The sequence below is a fragment of the Vulpes vulpes genome, chromosome 10, assembly GCF_048418805.1.
Source record: "Vulpes vulpes isolate BD-2025 chromosome 10, VulVul3, whole genome shotgun sequence".
NCBI classification, from domain to species: domain Eukaryota; kingdom Metazoa; phylum Chordata; class Mammalia; order Carnivora; family Canidae; genus Vulpes; species Vulpes vulpes.
In genome coordinates this window covers 46,517,623-46,538,156 of record NC_132789.1, presented here as the reverse complement: position 1 = coordinate 46,538,156, position 20,534 = coordinate 46,517,623, and the positions used below count along the sequence as shown (strand labels likewise).

At 37.3% G+C, this 20,534-nt stretch overlaps 1 protein-coding gene across 8 annotated transcripts in view; it reads left to right on the top strand.

Moving 5' to 3' along the window:
- The window catches only part of ZYG11B (zyg-11 family member B, cell cycle regulator), a 90,178-nt gene that overhangs the window by 11,883 nt on the left and 57,761 nt on the right, over positions 1-20,534 (top strand). For all 8 annotated transcript variants that reach the window (XM_072723936.1, XM_072723931.1, XM_025991809.2 and 5 more), the window contains one exon: positions 11,874-12,039. In XM_072723936.1, coding sequence (XP_072580037.1) covers positions 12,027-12,039 — 13 coding nt within the window. In that variant the 5' untranslated portion in view covers positions 11,874-12,026. The remainder of the gene's footprint in view (positions 1-11,873; positions 12,040-20,534) is intronic.

Below are 20,534 nucleotides of genomic sequence, written 5' to 3'. Positions count from 1 at the left end.
AAGTAGTGTCAATAGGAGAAATAAAATGAGTTTGAAACATGTTACAATCTAGTAATTTACTAATTCATTCAAGAAATAATTTATTGGATGCATTTTATTGGGCTTCAGTTCCAAGGATAGAAGATGCCTGATCTCTTTCATTTTTTTGTCATACTAGCAGCAGTGGAAGCCCCAGTCCCTTCCAACAGACTGTGGAATAGTCTGTTGTGATATATGGACAATTCCCAGTGTCCTCCCCCTCCCCGCTTGGTAGAAATAGATGAGCCATTGCTTAGAGTATTGAAATGCTGCTTTACCATGACCCTGGCAATATAGTAATTGATGAAACTTTAAAAATTATGAAACAACCTACAAAATAGATAACTAAGTCATGGGGAAATGACTAAAAATGTCTTTAGCTGAGTGTTGTATAGATGACTAAATACTTCAAAGAAAGAGAATATAAAAAAGAAAAAAATTAAGAATGATTAAAAGAAAGCCACGAGGAGCACCTGGGTGGCTCAGCCAGTTACGCATCTCCCTTCAGCTCAGATCCTGATCCCAGGGTCTTGGGATGGAGCCCCACCTTGGGCTCTCTGTTCAGTGGGGAGTCTGCTTCTCTCTTTCCTTCTCTGGCTCCCCCTGCTTGTGCTCTCTTTTTCCTCTCAAATAAATAAATAAGATATATATTTTTAATTAATAATAAAAAAAAGAAAGCCATGAGAAGGTTTAAGAAGAGCTAATGAGGGTCAATATGAGATTCTTCAAAGACAGACCAGACCCTGTGGCCTCCAGAATCTCTCAGTAATGAGGTTTCTCTTTTGATTAATTACAAACAAAAGACCCTTTATGGATGTCCCTGGTAAGAATGTCTTAGAGTAAACAAAGCATATTCAAATCCTTCATTTTATTTGATAAAATAACTTAGGAAGTGAAGGGGAAAATATTACAAATGTCATTTTACAGAAAAAGGAAGCTGAGGCACAAAATGAAATGACTTTTACAGAGGCATTGTAGTTAGTAGAAGGAATACTGGACCTAGGATTTTAATGAATAATAGATAAGGAAGAGATCCTTTTTAGTTGGGGAGGTATGGAGCTGGGTTCTGAAGAAATGGAAAGCCATCCAAAAAGATATACTGCTATAAGTGCATGCATGTCATTACTGAAGAGACGGAGAGAGAGAGAGTTGATATCTCAGTAAGACATTTCCTTGCTGTTAGAAAGTAGTCAAGTAGAAAAGCTGGTTTGAGGAGCTATTCTTTTTTTGCCCTGTCTTCATTATCCCATACCCCTAACTGTACCCTGTTCTTATAATCAGTGTTTCAAAAGCAGGGAATCTGCTTATCAGGTACTTCATTTATTCACATACTCACTAGACACTGATCTTTTGCTCTGTGCCAGAGTAGGGGACGCAAAAATGGATAAGGTACGAGTCTTAACCCCAGTCCTTTTTAGTATATGGAGCATTAAACTCCTTCTGATAGATGATGAACTGTTCTAAAAATCCTTTCTACCTTCTAGGGGCTGGTAAATGATGTAGTCCCTCAAACATTAATTTTTATATACTAAGGGCTCCATACTAGAGAACTACTTAGTAAGTTACTAAGAATTACTACAATTTAGTAATCATAAAGCTAAAGTTAGCAGATTAAGAGTTTATTGAAGACTCCAGTCTTTTTTTTTAATATTTTATTTATTTATTCATGAGAGACACAGAGAGAGAGAGAGGCAGAGACACAGGCAGAGGGAGAAGCAGGCCCTATGCAGGGAGCCCGATGTGGGATTCGATCCTCGGTCTCCAGGATCATGCCCTCGGCTGAAGGTGGCGCCAAACCGCTGAGCCACCAGGGCTGCCCAAGACTCCAGTCTTTTATGAAGAAGTTTGACACTTGCAACTGTTGCAAAGCTCCTACTGTAGACGTATGAATGTAGCTTATTGGAATTCCTGTAGTTTGAGCTTTGTAGTAAGTACATCAAGTACTTACTACTTACATGTAGTAAGTACTACATGTACTTACATGTAGTAAGTACATCTTCAGTTGGTAGTTTTTTTTTATGGTTGCTAGTTTTGTATCTTAATTATGAATATTAATTTAAGTTTATTATTGGTATCACTTGTGTTTTGTTTGGTTAATCTAGTGTGTGGTAATGTATATTTGCATTAATAATATTTTTGAGGGCAGCCTGGGTGGCTCAGTGGGTTAGCACCGCCTTCAGCCCAGGGCCTGATCCTGGAGACCCCGGGATTGAGTCCCACGTCAGGCTCCCTGTGTGGAGCTTGCTTCTCCCTCTGCCTGTGTCTCTGCCTCTCTCTCTCTCTCTGTGTCTCTCATGAGTAAATAAATAAAATTTTTATATATTCAAAAAGCCATATGAAACATTTATGTAAGTCATGAAACATAGAATATAACAAATATTTAAAAACCTGGCATCCCATCTCAAGAAGTAAAACATGACCTCTGCCATCTGTGTTCCTCTATGCCACATGCCCTTACACTCAAGGTATCTTTTTTTTTTTTTTACTTTATTATTCTTTATTTATTTTTGGGTTCTTAAGTCATACTTTTTTTTTTTATTGGAGTTCAGTTTGCCAACATATAGCATAACACCCAGCGCTCATCCCACCAAGTGCCCCGCTGAGTGCCCGTCACCCAGTCACCCCAACCCTCTGCCCACCTCCCTTTCTATGACCTCAAGGTATTTTCTATCCTTTTTTTTTTTTTTTAATTTTTATTTATTTATTATAGTCACAGAGAGAGAGAGAGAGGCAGAGACACAGGCAGAGGGAGAAGCAGGCTCCATGCACTGGGAGCCCGACGTGGGATTTGATCCCGGGTCTCCAGGATCGCGCCCCGGGCCAAAGGCAGGCGCCAAACCGCTGCGCCACCCAGGGATCCCCTATCCTTTTTTATTTCATATCTTTCCCTTGCTCTTCTTTATAGATATACCACAACATATTTAGTTCAGAGGTAGCTTTCTAATCTTCTGAAATGATTTTCAGACAATATAATTTCCTATACTTGTGTAGATGTTTAATTGAAATCCTGCTACATATAATTTTTATTTGGCTTAATAATATTTTACTCTTAGCATTTTGCTGTGTCATTGAAAATTATCAGAAACATACATATTGCTGTGTAGTATTATATAGAATTGATATACCATGATTTGCTTACCATTTCCTCCTATTTTAGGTATTTGTATGTATGGATTTTTTTGTCAGAAAAAGTGATCTATCCCTTTGTGTAAATACTGTTGTTAATATCTCATTTGTTAGTTTTTAGGTAAATTCTTAGATGAAGAAGTATTGGAGTATGGGTGTTTTTAATATTATTATTAATATATTCATATCCAGAAAAATTGTGCCAGTTTACACTCTGACCAGTAGTGTTTGAGAGGGCCATTCTGGGCTAATTCATTATGTCAAGGTTATATCCTGTTCCAGATAACACCACATTAACTAAAAAAAAAAAATTAAAGGGATGCCTGGGTGGCTCAGCAGTTTGAGCATCCGCCTTTGGCTCAGGGCATGACCTGCAGTCCTGGGATCGAGTCCCACATCGGGCTCCCTGCATGGAGCCTGCTTCTCCCTCTGCCTGTGCCTCTGCCTTTCTGTGTCTCTCGTGAATAGATAAATAAACTCTTTTAAAAAATTTTAAAAAGAGCTGTGCTGTTTCATACTGGAATTGTTGTTTTTCCTATTTGCCGTAGGGTATTTTTTTTTTAGCCATTGTTCAGGAACCATGTCATTCTGCCTGCTGTACTTGGGATAGTTAATTACAGGGCTTAGTTACCTCAAGAGATCACTCTTCCTGAGAATTTATCTATTCTTACCATTCAGCTGTCACCACTAGGGGATGCTATTTAAATCTGCACATTCAGCTTAGTTCTTTCACCAGAGCATTAGTTCCTTTTCTGTATTTGCCTGAGCAGACAGGACTCTCTCCATGACTACAACAAATTTCCTTTGAAGAAATAATCCTTTGCTTCGTCCTTTTACCAGTTTTGTCAGTGAGATTATAGGAGTATTAATCACCATTTCTTTAAATTTTTATTTTCTAACTTTTCATTTTGACAATTTCAGACATAAAAAATGGCAAAAAGAATGCAAAGAATTCTCACGTAGCAATCACCAAAATTGCTTAAAATGTGTAGTATTTTATCCCATTTGCTTTATCTTGCTCGTCTGCTACACACACACTTTTTTCTCCCTGGTTAACTTCTACTTTAAATCTTGGAGTTGTTGTTGTTATTATTATTTATTATTTTATCTGTGCTTCCCCTCTTCCACCTCCCTTGCTCCCTCACTAGAGCGTGCTGTATGAGATGAGAAGAAGAGTGTAATGTTTGGGATTAAATAACTTGATTCAAGGCTTAATTCTTTCACGTTCTGACTTGATGAGTTTGGGTCTGTTACTCTTTCTGAGCTCTGGTGTCCTCCTGTACAAAATGATGTCCACTACACCATGTTGTGAGGGCTGAGACAATATGTGTCAAAAGTATGCTGTATGAGTGTTGGTCAGTCCTTCAAAGAACATTCGCCTGTTGAGCTAGGCATTGTGCTAGGTACGGGGGTTCAGAAATGCTCACCTCGTGTTAATTCTTCCCGCAAATTATTTTTCACCGTTGATTTATTTTTCCATTTTCATTGCATCGACCCTAATCCACAGCATCATCACCTCATGTCTGAGCCATTGTTTTTTTTTTTTTTTTTTTTTTTTTTTGAGCCATTGTTAACAACCAATGGGTCCCAATTGTTTTTTGGAATTTATATCAGTGCCGAACTAATAATTGCTCTGAGAGATGGTATGGTATAGTGGAAAACGTATGGACTTCATTATCAACAGATCTGGGTTGTGTCTTGGCCCCGCTTTTTTTCTTTTTTTCTAAAGATTTTATTTATTTGAGAAAGCACAAGTGAGAGGGGTGTGGGTGGGGGAAGGCAGAAGGAGTAGAAGCAGACTCCTTGCTGAGCAGGAAGCCTGATATGGGGCTGGATCCCAGGACCCCTAGATCATGGCCTGAGCCCAAGGCAGATGCTTAAATGACTGAGCCACCCAGGCTGCCCTAGGTTCCTTGAACTTGAAGAACATCATGGTCTAGTGGGGGAGACATGCAGTCATAAAAAACAGTGGTTAACATGGGATTGTAAAAGAAACCTAAATTTGGAGTCAGATATAAATGGAAGCTTATGTAGTGATTTATTAAAGCACAAATAACTCTACAATCAGATTGCCTGGTGTCATCCTGGCTCTGGCATTTCTTAGCTGTATCAATGTAGGTAAATTAACCCCTCAAAACCTCAGTGTCCTCATCTTTGTTGAATGGGGATACTGATAGAATTTAACTTAGAATTTTTATGAAAAGTAAATGAAATTATGAAAAAAATTACGTAAAGCAGCTAACATAGTTTATAGCATATAGCATATATTAAAAGGTAATATGAGCTCAATAATTATGATTATGATATGATAGCATAGAGGTTAAAAGCTTAAAAATATAGACTGTTGTCTCATTCTTGATTGGGAGTCCCAGTTTAGCAATCTCTTGGCCATGTGAATAAAAGGAAGATATTTAACCTAAACCTCAGTTTCCTCATTTTTAAAATGCTTCTTGTAATGGTGCTTGGTTCATAGCATGTAGAAATGGAAAGAACTGAGGTATCTAACAAACTCTGAACCAGAACCTAAGGCTTAGTATTTTATGAAAAATAGCTATTCTCATTTTTATCCTTGCTCTGCTATCTGCTGGCTGTTTTATCTTTGACATGTACATTAATTTTTCTGAGCCTACCTTGTTCCACACAAATTTCTTTTGAAGATTGCAAACATATATAAAGCTAGATTAGTGCCTAGTACCACACAGCTTTCATTCAGTACCTAATAGCTATTATGTGAAATTTGAAATTTGTCAGGTGCTGAAAGTAAAATTCTGCCTTGGAAACCAACAGAACTAGTAATGTTTGACTGAATTTTGAAGGTCATGTGAGATTTTGTCACATAAAAGTACTAATCTAAAAAAAGGCTTAGTGGTGTCAAAGTGCCTGTTACATTGCTTAAGGAACCATGTTAAGTAGTGGGTTGCATTAAGTAACAGTTTAGTGTACCAATAAGAGCTGTGTGTTAAAGACCTGGGTTAGGCTGGATTGAGTAAAATGCATTATTACAGTTAATTAAAAAGAACTTTTACTTAATGATCCAAATGAAGTCAGACTTGACCTCCTTCCTCTGTCTTTTGCTATTTTACTAGGAGCAGTATTTGTATTCTGGCTGGAGTGTACCTAGTTGGTAAAGAGGAAGATCTCCCTGAGCAGAAATTTCTGAGAGATGAATTATTTAGACACTGAATTCCAGCTTCTGTTTTGTCCGTTCTTTTTTAGTCTTCCTATGCTGCTATTTGTTTAAAAATAAAGTAGGAGGGGATCCCTGGGTGGCTAAGCGGTTTAGCGCCTGCCTTCGGCCCAGGGTGTGATCCTGGAGTCCTGGGATCGAGTCCCGCGTCGGGCTCCCGGCATGAAGCCTGCTTCTCCTTCTGCCTGTGTCTCTACCTCTCTCTCTGTCTATCGTGAATGAATGAATGAATGAATGAATGAATAAATAAATAAATCTTTAAAAAATAAAAATAAAGTAGGAGCGCACTGATCTCTCAATACTCTGTGTTAGCTTAAATTACTAGGATTTGGGGAATCATGGCAGTTTAGGTTTTTGGAGTAGGTCTCAGATAAGTACAGTTCTGGTTCTGTCACTGGCTTGATACATAACCTCTCTGTTCTTCATCTTTAAATGGAAGTGATTATCCTTGTTCATATCACAGGCCTGCTTTGAGTATCAAGTGAGATACTATATTCAAAACTGGTGTATAAAGTTGAATAGGTAGTATAGTGTGGTAGATAAGGGCATAGGCTCTGGAGCCACATTTCCTGGGTCTCAGTTCTGGCTCTGCAAGCTGTGTATTTCCAGACACACTGCCATTATTCTAAGTTCTCTGGTTCCTGCTTTATCTCATTTAATCCTTACAAAAACTTCATGAGATAGGTATTATGCTTATCAGTATCCTAAGTGAGAAAACTGAGGAATGAAAGGTTGGGTAATGTGTATAGTGCCACAGTTAGCAAGTGGAAACTTGGGATGTGCACTCTAGCTCCAAAACCCAGGTTATTAACTCTTAGGCAGATGCACTTCCCAACAGAAGAGTAGCTAAATAGAAAATTCTTTGGCTGGGGATCCCTGGGTGGCTGCGGTTTGGCGCCTGCCTTTGGCCCAGGGCGCGATTCTGGAGTCCTGGGATTGAGTCCCTCGTCAGGCTCCTGGCATGGAGCCTGCTTCTCATTCCTCCTGTGTCTCTGCCTCTCTCTCTCTCTCTCTCTCTCTCTCTCATGAATAAATAAATCTTTAAAAAAAAAAGAAAGAAAATTCTTTGGCTTATCAATAGGAATTAAGGTAAAGTGGAGTTTCCTTGGAAACGGAAAATTTGTGGGGTCCAAAATCTCCTTGTTGAACACATTTTACTAATTGGTAAAGAATGATTACTTAAATATTTTAAGTGTTCATATATTACTTCCTGGGTTTATTTTGCTAAGTGTCTTGCAAAAAAATATGTTCTCAAAAGGTTTATATATCTTCCCTCTGATGGCTTCACAACTTGCATTTATTTTCTCTTCTGCAAACTAAATAGATTATTTTGGAATTTATGAACTGAGGTGGAAGTGTAGCTTGCTTCATCTGGCTGATTAATTTTAAATATTTAGGAAGATGGTACATGAAAATAGAAAAAGCAGGAAGAACTCATAGTTAAAACTCAGGAAAAAAGAAATTCCGTATGAATTTTAGGATCAGCTTGTTAACTTCTGTGAAAAAAAAAAAAAGCTGGGTTTTGATAGGTATTGTGTTGAAACTGTAGACCAGTTAACAATAGTCTTCTAATCTATGAATATGTCTTTCTATTTATTTAGGTCTTTATTTTTAAAATTCTATACTTCTTTTGTTAAACTTATTTCTAAATATTTTATTTTTTGATGCTATTGTAAATGGAATTTTTTTTAAAAAGGTTTTATTTATTTGAGAGAAAGAGGGTGAGATAGCATGACGTGTGGGAGAGGCAGAGGGAGAGGGAGAAGCAGACTCCCCACTGAGCAGGGATCTAGTTGTAGGGCTCAATTTCAGGACTCTGGGATCATGACCTGAGCTGAAGGCAGACCCTTAACTGACTGAGTGACCCAGGCGTCCCTGGAATTGTTTTCATAATTTCACTTTCAGATTGTTCAGTATAAGTGTATAGACATAATTGATATTATATATTGTAAATAAAATAGATCTTGGGGATCCTGGGTGGCGCAGCGGTTTGGCGCCTGCCTTTGGCCCAGGGCGCGATCCTGGAGACCCGGGATCGAATCCCACATCGGGCTCCCGGTGCATGGAGCCTGCTTCTCCCTCTGCCTGTGTCTCTGACTCTCTCTCTCTGTGACTATCATAAGTAAATAAAAAAAAAAATTAAAAAAAAATAGATCTTACATCCTACAACCTTGCTGAACCTTTTTTTTTAAGTTCTGATAGTTTTTGTTGTCAGTTCCTTGGGATTTTCTTAATACTTTTCAATGATATTATTTATTTATTTATTTGAGAGAGAGAGACTGCAGGAGTGGAGGGAGAGAGGGAGAGGGAAGAGCAGGGAGCTTGATATGGGGCTCCATCCCAGGACCCTGGGATCATGATCTGAGCTAAAGGGAGACACTTAACCAACTGAGTCACCCAGACACCCCTCCTTAGGATTTTCTTTCTTTGTATTTTTTAATTCTTTAAAAATACTTTATTTGGTAGAGAGAGGGAGAGAAAGCACAAAGAGAGAGAGTGGCAGAGGGAGAGGGAGAAGCCAACTCCCCACTGAGCAGGGAGCCCATTGCGGGGCTCCATCCCAGGACCCTGAGATCACGACCTTGACCCCAAAGCAAATGAATCACCCAAGTGCTCATGGGATTTTCTTTTTATTTTTAAATTTTTTGGGGGGATTTTCTTTATACGAAATTATATCACCTACAAATAGAAATGGTTTTACTTCTTCTTTCTAATCTCTATGCTTTTTATTTCTTTTTCTTGCTTAATTCTAGGACCTTCAGTACAGTGTTGAATAGAAGTGGTGAAAGCCCCTATCTTTGTCTTATTCTTGATTTTAATGGGGAAATATTCAGACATTTAAAATTAAGTATGATAGTAACTGGGTTTTCCATTGATGATCTTTTTTTTTATAATAAATTTATTTCTTATTGGTGTTCAATTTGCCAACATACAGAATAACACCCAGTTCTCATCCCGTCAAGTGCCCTCCTCAGTGCCCGTCACCCAGTCACCCCCACCCCCCGCCCACCTCCCCTTCCACCACCCCTAGTTCATTTCCCAGAGTTAGGAGTCTTTCATGTTCTGTCTCCCTTTCTGATATTTCCCACTCATTCTTTTCTCCTTTCCCCTTTATTCTCTTTCACTATTTTTTATATTCCCCAAATGAATGAGACCATAAAATGTTTGTCCTTCTCCGATTGACTTATTTCACTCAGCATAATACCCTCCAGTTCCATCCACATCGAAGCAAATGGTGGGTATTTGTCATTTCTAATGGCTGAGTAATATTCCATTGTATACATAAACCACATCTTCTTTATCCATTCATCTTTCGATGGATACCGAGGCTCCTTCCACAGTTTGGCTATTGTGGCCATTGCTGCTATAAACATCGGGGTGCAGGTGTCCTGGCGTTTCATTGCATCTGTATCTTTGGGGTAAATCCCCAACAGTGCAATTGCTGGGTCGTAGGGCAGGTCTATTTTGAACTCTTTGAGGAACCTCCACACAGTTTTCCAGAGTGGCTGTACCAGTTCACATTCCACCAACAGTGTAAGAGGGTTCCCTTTTCTCCCCATCCTCTCCAACATTTGTTGTTTCCTGCCTTGTTAATTTTCCCCATTCTCACTGGTGTGCGGTGGTATCTCATTGTGGTTTTGATTTATATTTCCCTGATGGCAAGTGATGCAGAGCATTTTCTCATGTGCGTGTTGGCCATGTCTATGTCTTCCTGTGTGAGATTTCTGTTCATGTCTTTTGCCCTTTTCATGTTAGGATTGTTTGTTTCTTTGGTGTTGAGTTTAATAAGTTCTTTATAGATCTTGGATACTAGCCCTTTATCTGATATGTCATTTGCAAATATCTTCTCCCATTCTGTAGGTTGTCTTTTAGTATTGATGATCTTTATCAGGTTAAGGAAGTTCTTTTTTTCATGTTGAGGAAGTTCTGTAAACTATTTTTTATACCTTCCTGTTATGAATACTTTTCTGTGTGATTAGTATATCTTTGAACTATAATTTTTAATGACTTCCATTAAAATATCACATGTATAATTAATGTGATTAAGATGCCTGGGTGGCTCAGTGGTTGAGCGTCTGCCTTTGGCTCAGGTCGTGATCCTGGGGTCCTGGGATCAAGTCCCATATCAGGCTCCTCACAGGGAGTCTGCTTTTCCCTCTGCCTATGTCTCTGCCTCTCTCTCTGTGTCTCATGAATGAATGAATGAATGAATGAATGAATAATTAATATATATATGTATATATATTAGAAGAGTTGTGCTCCTGAGTCAGCTTTTAATTTGAAGCTATATACTTTTATCAGTAGGTACAGAATGCTGAGAAAGATGTTACTTTTCTCAGCCAGTTTTTAAAAAAATTTTTTTTATTGGAGTTCAATTTGCCAACATATAGCATAACACCCAGTGCTCATCCTGCCAAGTGCCCCCCCCCTCAGTGCCCATCACCCCCCATCCACGTCCCCTTTCAAAACCCCGTGTTCATTTCCCAGATTTAGGTGTCTCTCATGTTTTGTCACCCTCACTGATATTTTCACTCATTTTCTCTCCTTTCCCTTTATTCCCTTTCACTAGTTTTTAGATTTCCCAAATGAATGAGACCATATAATGTTTGTCCTTGTCTGATCGACTTATTTCACTCAGCATAGTACCCTCCAGGTCCCTCCATGTTGAAGCAAATGGTGGGTATTTGTCGTTTCTAATGTGAGCCAGGTTTCAATTAAAACTTTAAAAATGAAGATAATACTTGACTACTTTTTAAGATAGGGTTGAAAGAATAAATATTCGAAAATTCATGTAAGATACTCAGTACAATCATATGGAAAGCATCTAATGAGTGATAGCTACTATAATTATATTTTTATTATTATTATTATTATTATTATTAACATATAGAGTATTTATTTCTGTAGTTAAAACCCTTACTCTTAAATCTTTGTGCTTGTTTGATTAGCTCTTTATTCTTCAAACTGGAATAACTGGGTTAACCTTTCTCTGTTTTGAGGATGTTAACACCTATAGCAAATTCTTTTACCCAATAAATTCATTCAGTTTGGGATGGTGATTTTGTGGGAGATCAAGTTTCAAAGTAAATTTGGTCTAGATTTTGGAAGGACTCAGGCATCGTCTAACAGTCTAAGAATGTTATCTTTTGTCTTCAGGCCCATGGAAGTCTGTGGAAGGTTTGAGCAGGGGAGGGTAGTAATTTGGGAAGATTAATCTGCTATACCTCTGAGGTCTTCCCTGACCATCCTTGACTGATTAGGGCACCCTGCTTGTACTTACATACTACCTATTACTTTCTCTAATATAGTATGTAATATAATACTTATAAATGTTATGTAAATACTTGTTTAAATGTTTCTTTTCTTTTTGAGGACATGGGTCACCTGTTATATTCTCACTGCCTAACATAGTATCTAACATATGGTAGACACTGAGTAAGAATATTTGTTGAATAAGTAAATGAATGTTTTATTCTCTACTTTTCTGGAAACTAACTTGTTGGCTTTTGTGTTCCCTTTATGTTTTTTCCTGGGCTCCAAGGAGGAGGCATCTCCCTATTCCTTACTTGATATCTGCTTGAATTTCCTGACTACTCACCTTGAGAAGTTCTGTTCAGCAAGACAGGATGGAACATTGTGTCTGCAGGAACCTGGAGTATTCCCACAGGAAGTGGCTGATCGACTGCTTCAGACCATGGCTTTTCATGGTAACAAATAAAATAAGCAGAGTAAACCAGAATTATGTGCTGTTAATTGGCATTGGATTTTGAAGTGCTGCTGTGGCCATTTAATTATTTTCTTAGAAAAGGACAGATGAGCCTAATTCCAGGAAAAGGAATGCATTTGTTGTTGTGTGTCCTGCTACTTACTATGTAATTTGAAATAAGCATTTTTCTTTTCTAATCTAGGAACATTTCTTTCTTTCCTTTCTTTCTTTTCTTTTCTTTTCTTTCTTTTCTTTCTTTCTTTCTTTCTTTCTTTCTTTCTTTCTTTCTTTCTTTCTTTCTTTCTTTCTGACTTTTCTCATGGCAAAAATAACTTCTCTTTCAAAATATCCGTTTAGAAGTTTGCTGGTATAAAATACTTTACATCCTCATCTGGCAGTGGGAAATATAAGTAAATACTATTATGGGAAAACTAATTTCTGCTTTTGACCTTTTAATTGGGAAAGCATAGTTTTAATTCAGTACTTCTGTTTTCAAAAACAAAGGATGCCTGGGTAGCTCAGTGGTTGAGCATCTGCCTTTGGCTCAGGTGGTGATCCTGGGGTCCTAGGATTGAGTCCCACATCCGACTCCCTGTGAGGAGCCTGCTTCTCTCCCTATCTCTGTCTCTCTCTCCATGTGTCTCATGAATAAATAAATAAATAAATCTTTTAAAGATTTATTAAACAAAACAAAACAAAAACAAATTTGGAAAATAAATTGGAAAACTCTTACTGTGAAATTCTGTTTATGTATATTGAGGATTTTTATTATTTCTGATTAAGTTTTAAGTTAAAAGAGATAATGCCATTTTTTAAAAGATTTTATTTATTTATTCATGGGAGACACACAGAGAGAGTCAGACACAGGCAGAGGGAGAAGCAGGCTCTGCGGGGAGCCTGATGCAGGACTTGATCCCAGGACCCCAGGATCACGACCTGAGCCAAAGGCAGACATTCAACCACTGAGCCACCGAGGCATCTTGAGATAATGTCTTTTTTATTTCTGGTTTATAAACTCTATACTCTCTTAACTAATAAAATTAGTTCACAGCTATAAAATGGAATGAAAATGTGGCAATAATAATAACTGTCATTTACTGATTGCCTGTTACATGCCAGGCATTTTATGTTTTCCTTGAATTTTCTCAAAAATCCTATAAAATAGCATTTTTATCCTACTTATATACAGATGAGGAAACTAATTCAGAAAGTAACTGAAAGGTCATAATGCTAATAAATGTTAGAGGCCTAGTTCAAATAAGTTAAAGTATGTGTGATTCCAAATCTTTGCTGTTTTCACTGCCACACAATCTTCGTACATGCCCATTAGAGCTATCCCTGTTTCTAGATGCCAGATAATGCTGTATACTTTCACTTTTGCTGTGACTATATATACATATAAAGTATGAATCCAAGGAAAGGTGGGAGAAGTAAGGCTGTAGAGACATTTTGGAATAATTTTGGAAAGAAGACATTTGTACTCCGTGATTTTAACTAAATTGCTCAAGTCTGTAGTCTTTAAATTCTTTCAGCCTGCCAAAGAAACTGGGTTAATTTCAATAGGTGCTATATATGGTAAGATTAAAAGTCCCTTACAAAGCTGCACAACAATTTTAAGAGATTATGCCACTGCTTTAATTTCTTTCTGGTCTCAATTTAATGACTGTGCTTAACATAATCATTTTAAATATATATACATGTAGAGATGTTAATCTTATAAGTAAAAAAAAATAAGTGTTAACTAAAGTCTAACTTTACCGGATTCTTTTTGAAATATAATTATTGATAGCTAATAATAGTAGCCAACATTTATTGAATACTTATTATTTACTAGCACTGTGGCAAATGGTTTATATGAGTAAAATAATGGAAGTAGTTTTTAAGTAAGTGTAACTAAATAATTATCCTCCAGGGTGGTGTCCTGGAGGGACTATATGCATAATTATAATGTGTTTTCTACCTCTTTCAAGCTGCCTTCAGATAAGGAAACTGAAGGTCAGAAATACCTCTTTCAAGCTGCCTTCAGATAAGGAAACTGAGAGTCAGAAATAAGTGGCTGCCCCCAGTTGTATCATACCAATGTGATTTCCTGCCTTATTCACCAAAAAGTGTTCTGAGTTATTTAATCTCTTTGCAAAAGAAGCAAGAGTAGGTACTTCTCACCTGAAACTTACATAATATTGTATGCCAACTATACTTCAGTAGTAAAAATAAAAATTAAAAAAGCAATTTGTGAAAAAATAAAGCCTTATGGTAACTCTTACATAACAAGTTTGAAATTCAATTTAGGAATTTGTCAGATGTAGATTAAGATAGGTAATAATTAAAATATAAAAAATTGAAAAAAGTAGAGATACTACTGACATATGCAAAAGAACATATTGCCAATTCTTGTCACAATTTTAAAAGTTGTTTCACCAGTTTTTTTTTTGTATTTGAAAATTTTCATAATAAAATGGAAAAAAGTTCTATGATTACTTTTAAAATTTATAATATATTTTTTCTAATAATTTTAGAAAATCTTAACTTATTTACATTCAAGATTTTTTTCTTATTTGCCCAATTCAAAGGAGTAATGATATTGGTAGCAGTTTTTATTAAAATAAGCCCAATGCTAAAGAGTTTTACTTATAAGATCTTTGATTCTCATGTCACAATCATTGCTTATTCTGTGTCATGGTGCTAAAAGTTCTCCAGGAAATGTGTAAGAGCTAGGAATCAGAATAAGATTTTTGCCATCTAATGATAATGCCTCTGTGTTATATTGTATACCTAACCTAAATTGATACACCTTGACGTGTTTAGCCTTCTGTTTTGGGATTAAATTGAAAAGAGTAATACTTTTTGGAGGAAAAAAAGAGTAATATCTTTTGAAATATTATGGATTGCCTCCTTGAATAGTCAACTAGATTTTCTAGGTAACTGAGGGCTTATACTCCCAAAGTAGTACCCTACTTCTCTGGAGGTCACATTGCTGGTCATCTCAGCTGTTTATAGCCTAAACCAGAAACAAATAAAAAATACTTTGGGGCAAAATCCTTATATATAGGCTTCTGTACTTCACTCCTTGAAAGAAGCTCTTGAGGAGCCCTCATTTAGAGCATATTATTAAATGAGAGTGCTGAGAAAGATGGCAGAATAGGAGGATCCTAAAGCTCACCTCATCCTACAGATAATCTAGTAACACCCATATCAGTGTAGATAACCTAGAGCATATTCTTAGGTGTACATGGTTCTAATTACCTTGGTTTTTTAACCATAACAAATTAAGAAACAATAATCTAAAGGGCACAGGCTGCTGACTAACAGCCCAACTAGATAATATGACAGTAATGGACGATTTAGCTTAAATACATTGTAGCAAGTACAATTATTGGACTTGGAAAAAAGATAAGTGATTCTTCAGTATGTTTATTTTTGAAAGAAGGGGAAGATAATCTAGAAAGATTTCCTTCAGATATAATAATGACATTTGTGTAGTGTTTTCACTTTGCAAGATGATTTTTATATGTATTGTCTTATTTAATCTTCACAGCAGTCCCTGTGAGAGAAATTCGAAACCTAGCATAGGTGCATGGCACACAGTAGATAAAGAATCTTATCTTTTACCGATAAGGAGTCTTAGCCTTGTGGAATAATTTATCTACTGAGAAATAGGAAATAAATGTTGGAACCAGGGCTTAACATTGGACTGATTCTATATCTCATGCTCTTTTAAAAGATTTTTGCTCTTTTAATCCTAGTACTCTTAAATGTAGAAACTTAAACTTAGTTACTAGAAAAATTTACTTAATGTAGATTGACCCTGAGAAGCCAGGAGTAACCTATTATTTTACTACATGTATGTGTATGATATCAGACTTGAGAACAAAGTTTGTAAGATTCTGTGATAGTCACTATAAGATTAAAATCAGTCTTAATTAACTGAGGAATCTATAAAGTTTCATCCTTAAAAGACAAAACTAACATTAAAAATATGTGTAAATATATTTTGTGGTGTAAACAGGAAAACGTTGATCCTTACTCAGGGTCTGTTTCCATTTTTGGTTTGTACAAGGCTTCTTCAAAATCCTTAATGTATGTGTGGAAGGAGTTACTAGTGAGTTCAGAAGAGGCCCAATAGAAATAAAATGTATGGGAAGGAAGTTCCAGAGAAGAAAATTATTAAACACCTGTTGTGTGCTAGGCACTATGTTAGGTATTGAGTGTATAATACTGAACACAGGAATCTTGCTCTTGTGGATCATACATAGTTCAGTGGGACTTCTTTCTTAACTATAGCTAAGGAGCAAATAAATATTAATGGAATTACAACTTGTGATGAGTTCTCTGAGAGAAAAGAACATAGTTCTCTCATGGAGAATAAAGAGAAGGTGTCTACTTTAGATTGCATGGTCAGAGCAGCTTCTCCAGGGAGGTGATAACTAGGCTGAGACCTGTGTGGTGAAGAGGCAGGTTAATAATAAAAGATAGGGCCTCGCAGCACTGCCCAGGAGGTTTTGATTTTTCCCTGATCAGCTAGCAACTCAGTATTTCTAACAGTTGTTTCATATGTTCTTTGCTCTTCATAGACTTTCTGTCATTTACTCTAAGCAAGAAAATTTAAGCCATCAGATGGAATTGCCTTAACTCCATGTCAGCATGCCTTCAAATTTTCCTCAGAGTGATTTTTTATTTTTATTTTTATTTTTTTTATTTATTTTTTTTTAATTTTTTTTTTCAGAGTGATTTTTTAAATTCAACTTTGTATTATGTATTTGTTTCTAAGGCTTTATTTATTTATATTTTTATTTTTAATTTTTTTGTATATTTTTTATTGGAGTTTGATTCGCCAACATAAAATACCCATTGCTCGTCCCGTCAAGTGCCCTCCTCAGTGCCTGTCACCCAGTCACCCCATCCCCCCCATTTCCCCTTCCACTACCCCTTGTTTCCCAGATTCCCCATATAAATGAAACCATATAATGTTTGTCCTTCTCCTATTGACTTACTTCACTCAGCATAATACCCTCCAGTTCTATCCATATTGAAACAAATGGTGGGTATTCATCTCTTCTAATGGCTGAGTAATATTGCATTGTATACATAGACCACATCTTCTTTATCCATTCATCTGTTGATGGACACCGAGTGGATACCGAGGATCCTTCCACAGTTTGGCTGTTGTGGACGTTGCTACTATAAAATTGGGGTGCAGATGTCCTACCCCAAAGATACAGATATATCTGTATCTTTGGGGTAAATCCCCAGCAGTGCAATTGCTAGGTTGTAGGGTAGTTCTATTTTTAACTCTGAGGAACCTCCACACAGTTTTCCAAAGGGGCTGCACCAGTTCACATTCCCACCAACAGTGCAAGAGGGTTCCCCTTTTCCACATCCTCTCCAACATTTGTGGTTTCCTGCCTTGTTAATTTTCCCCATTCTCACTAGTGTGAGGTGGTATCTCATTGTGGTTTTGATTTGTATTTCCCAGATGACCAGTGATGCAGAGCATTTTCTCATGTGCTTGTTGGCCATGCCTATGTCTTCCTCTGTGAGATTTCTGTTCACGTCTTTTGCCCTTTTCATGATTGGATTGTTTGTTTCTTGGGTGTTAAGTTTAATACATTCTTTATAGATCTTGGAAACTAGCCCTTTATCTGATATGTCATTTGCAAATATCTTCTCCCATTCTGTAGGTTGTCTTTTAGTTTTGTTGACTGTTTCTTTTGCTGTGCCAAAGCTTCTTATCTTGATGAAGTCCCAATAATTCATTTTTGCCTTTGTTTCTCTTGCCTTCATGGATGTATCTTGCAAGAAGTTGCTGTGGCCAAGTTCAAACAGGATGTTGTTGCCTGTGTTCTCCCAGGAATTTGATAGATTCTTGTCTCACATTTAGCTCTTTCATCCGTTTTGAGTTTATCTTTGTGTCTTGTATAAGAGAATGGTCTAGTTTCATTCTTCTGCATGTGGCTGTCCAATTTTCCCAGCACCATTTATTGAAGAGACTGTCCTTTTTCCAGTGGATACTCTTTCCTGCTTTGTCGAATATTAGTTGACCGTAGAGTAGAGTTGAGGGCCCATTCTGGGTTCTCTATTCTGTTCCATTGATCTATGTGTCTGTTTTTGTGCCAGTACCACACTGTCTTGATGACTACAGCTTTGTAGTACAACCTGAAATCTGGCATTGTGATGCCCTCAGCTCTGGTTTTCTTTTGCAATGTTCCCCTGACTATTCGGGGTCTTTTCTGATTCCACACAAATCTTAAGATGATTTGTTCCAACTCTCTAAAGAAAGTCCATGGTATTTTCATAAGGATCGTATTGAACGTGTAACTTGCCCTGGGTAGCACTGACATTTTCACATTATTAATTCTTCCAATCCATGAGCATGGAATATTTTTCCATCTCTTTGTGTCTTCCTCAGTTTCTTTCAGAAGTGTTGTGTAGTTTTTAGGGTATAGATCCTTTACCTCTTTGGTTAGGTTTATTCCTAGGTATCTTATGCCTTGGGTGCAATTGTAAATGGGATTGACTCCTTAATTTCTTTTTCTTCAGTCTCAGTGTATAGAAATGCCACTGATTTCTGTGCATTGATTTTGTATCCTGCCACACTGCCGAATTGCTGTATGAGTTCTAGTAATCTTGCTATGGAGTCTTTGGGTTGTCTATGTACAATATCATGCCATCTGTGAAGAGGGAGAGTTTGACTTCTTTGCCAATTTGAATGCCTTTTATTTCTTTTTGTTGTCTGCTGAGGCTAGGACTTCTACTACTGTGTTGTATAGCAGTGGTGAGAGTGGACATCCCTGTCTTGTTCCTGATTTTAGGGGAAAGGCTCTCAGTGTTTCCCCATTGAGAATGACATTTGCTGTGGGCTTTTTGTAGATGGCTTTTAAGATGCTGAGGAATGTTCCCTCTATCCCTGCACTCTGAAGAGTTTTGATCAGGAATGGATGCTGTATTTTGTCAACTGCTTTCTCAGCATCTATTGAGAGGATCATATCGTTCTTGTTTTTCCTCTTGCTGATATAATCTCTCATGCTCATTGCTTTACGAGTGTTGAACTAGCCTTGCATCCCGAGGATAAATCCCACTTGGTCATGGTGAATAATCCTCTTAATGTCCTGTTGGATCCTATTGGCTGGTATCTTGTTGAGAATTTTTGCATCCATGTTCATCAGAGATATTGGTCTATAATTCTCCTTTTTTGGGGTCTTTATCTGGTTTTGGAATTAAGGTGATGCTGTCCTCATAAAACGAGTTTGGAAGTATTCTGTCCCTTTCTATCATTTGGAACATCTTTAATAGAATAGGTATGGTTTCTTCTTTAAACTTTTGATAGCATTCCTCTGGGAAGCCATCTGGCCCTGGCCTTTTGTGTCTTGGGTGGTTTTTGATGACTGCTTCAATTTTTTCCCTGGTTATTGGCCTGTTCAGGTTTTCTATGTCTTCCTGTTCCAGTTTTGGTAATTTGTGGTTTTCCAGAAATGTGTCCATTTCTTCTAGATTGCCTAATTTATTGGTGTATAGCTGCTCATAATGTGTTTTTAAAATCATTTGTATTTCCTTGGTATTGGTTGAGATCTCTCCTTTTGTATTCATGATTTTATTCATTTGAGTCTTTTCTCTTTGTTTTTAATAAGGCTGGCTAATGGGTTATCTTATTAATTCTTTCAAAGAACCAACTCCTGGTTTTGTTGAGCAGAATGTTCTTTAACTCCACATGTTTGAGGTTCTTCCAAATTTCTTCTTGTGATTGAGTTCTAGTTTCAAAGCATTATGGTCTGAAAATATGCAGGGGACAGTCCCAATCTTTTGGTATCCATTGAGACGTGATATGTGACCCAGTATGTCATCTATTGTGGAGAAAGTCCATGTGCACTTGAGAAGAATGTGTATTCAATTGTGTTTGGATGTAAAGTTCTGTAAATATATGTGAAATCCACCTGGTCCAGTGTATCATTTAAAGCTCTTGTTTCTTTGGTGATGTTGTGCTTAGAAGATCTGTCCTATGCAGAAGTGCCATATTGAAGTCTCCTACTATTAGTGTGTTATTATCTAAGTATATCTTTCCTTTGGTTATTAATTGATTGATATATAATGTGGCAGCTCCCCCATTAGGGGCATAAATAGTCATGATTGTTAGGTCCTCTTGTTGGATAGATCCTTTAAGTATGATATAGTGTCCCTCTTCATCTCTTACTACAGTCTTTGGGATAAACTTTAATTTATCTGATATGCGATGGCTACCCCAGCATTCTTTTGAGTATCATTTGAATGGTTAATTGTTTTCCAACCTTTCACTTTCGGGCTCTAGGTGTCCTTTCCTCTAAAAGGAGTCTCTTGGGCATCCTCGGTGGCGTAGCGGTTTAGCGCCGCCTGCAGCCTGGGGTGTGATCCTGGAGACCCAGGATCGAGTCCCACATTGGGCTTTCTGCATGGAGCCTGCTTTTCCCTCTGCCTGTGTCTCTGCCTCTCTCTCGCTCTCTCTGAATGAATAAATAAATAAATCTT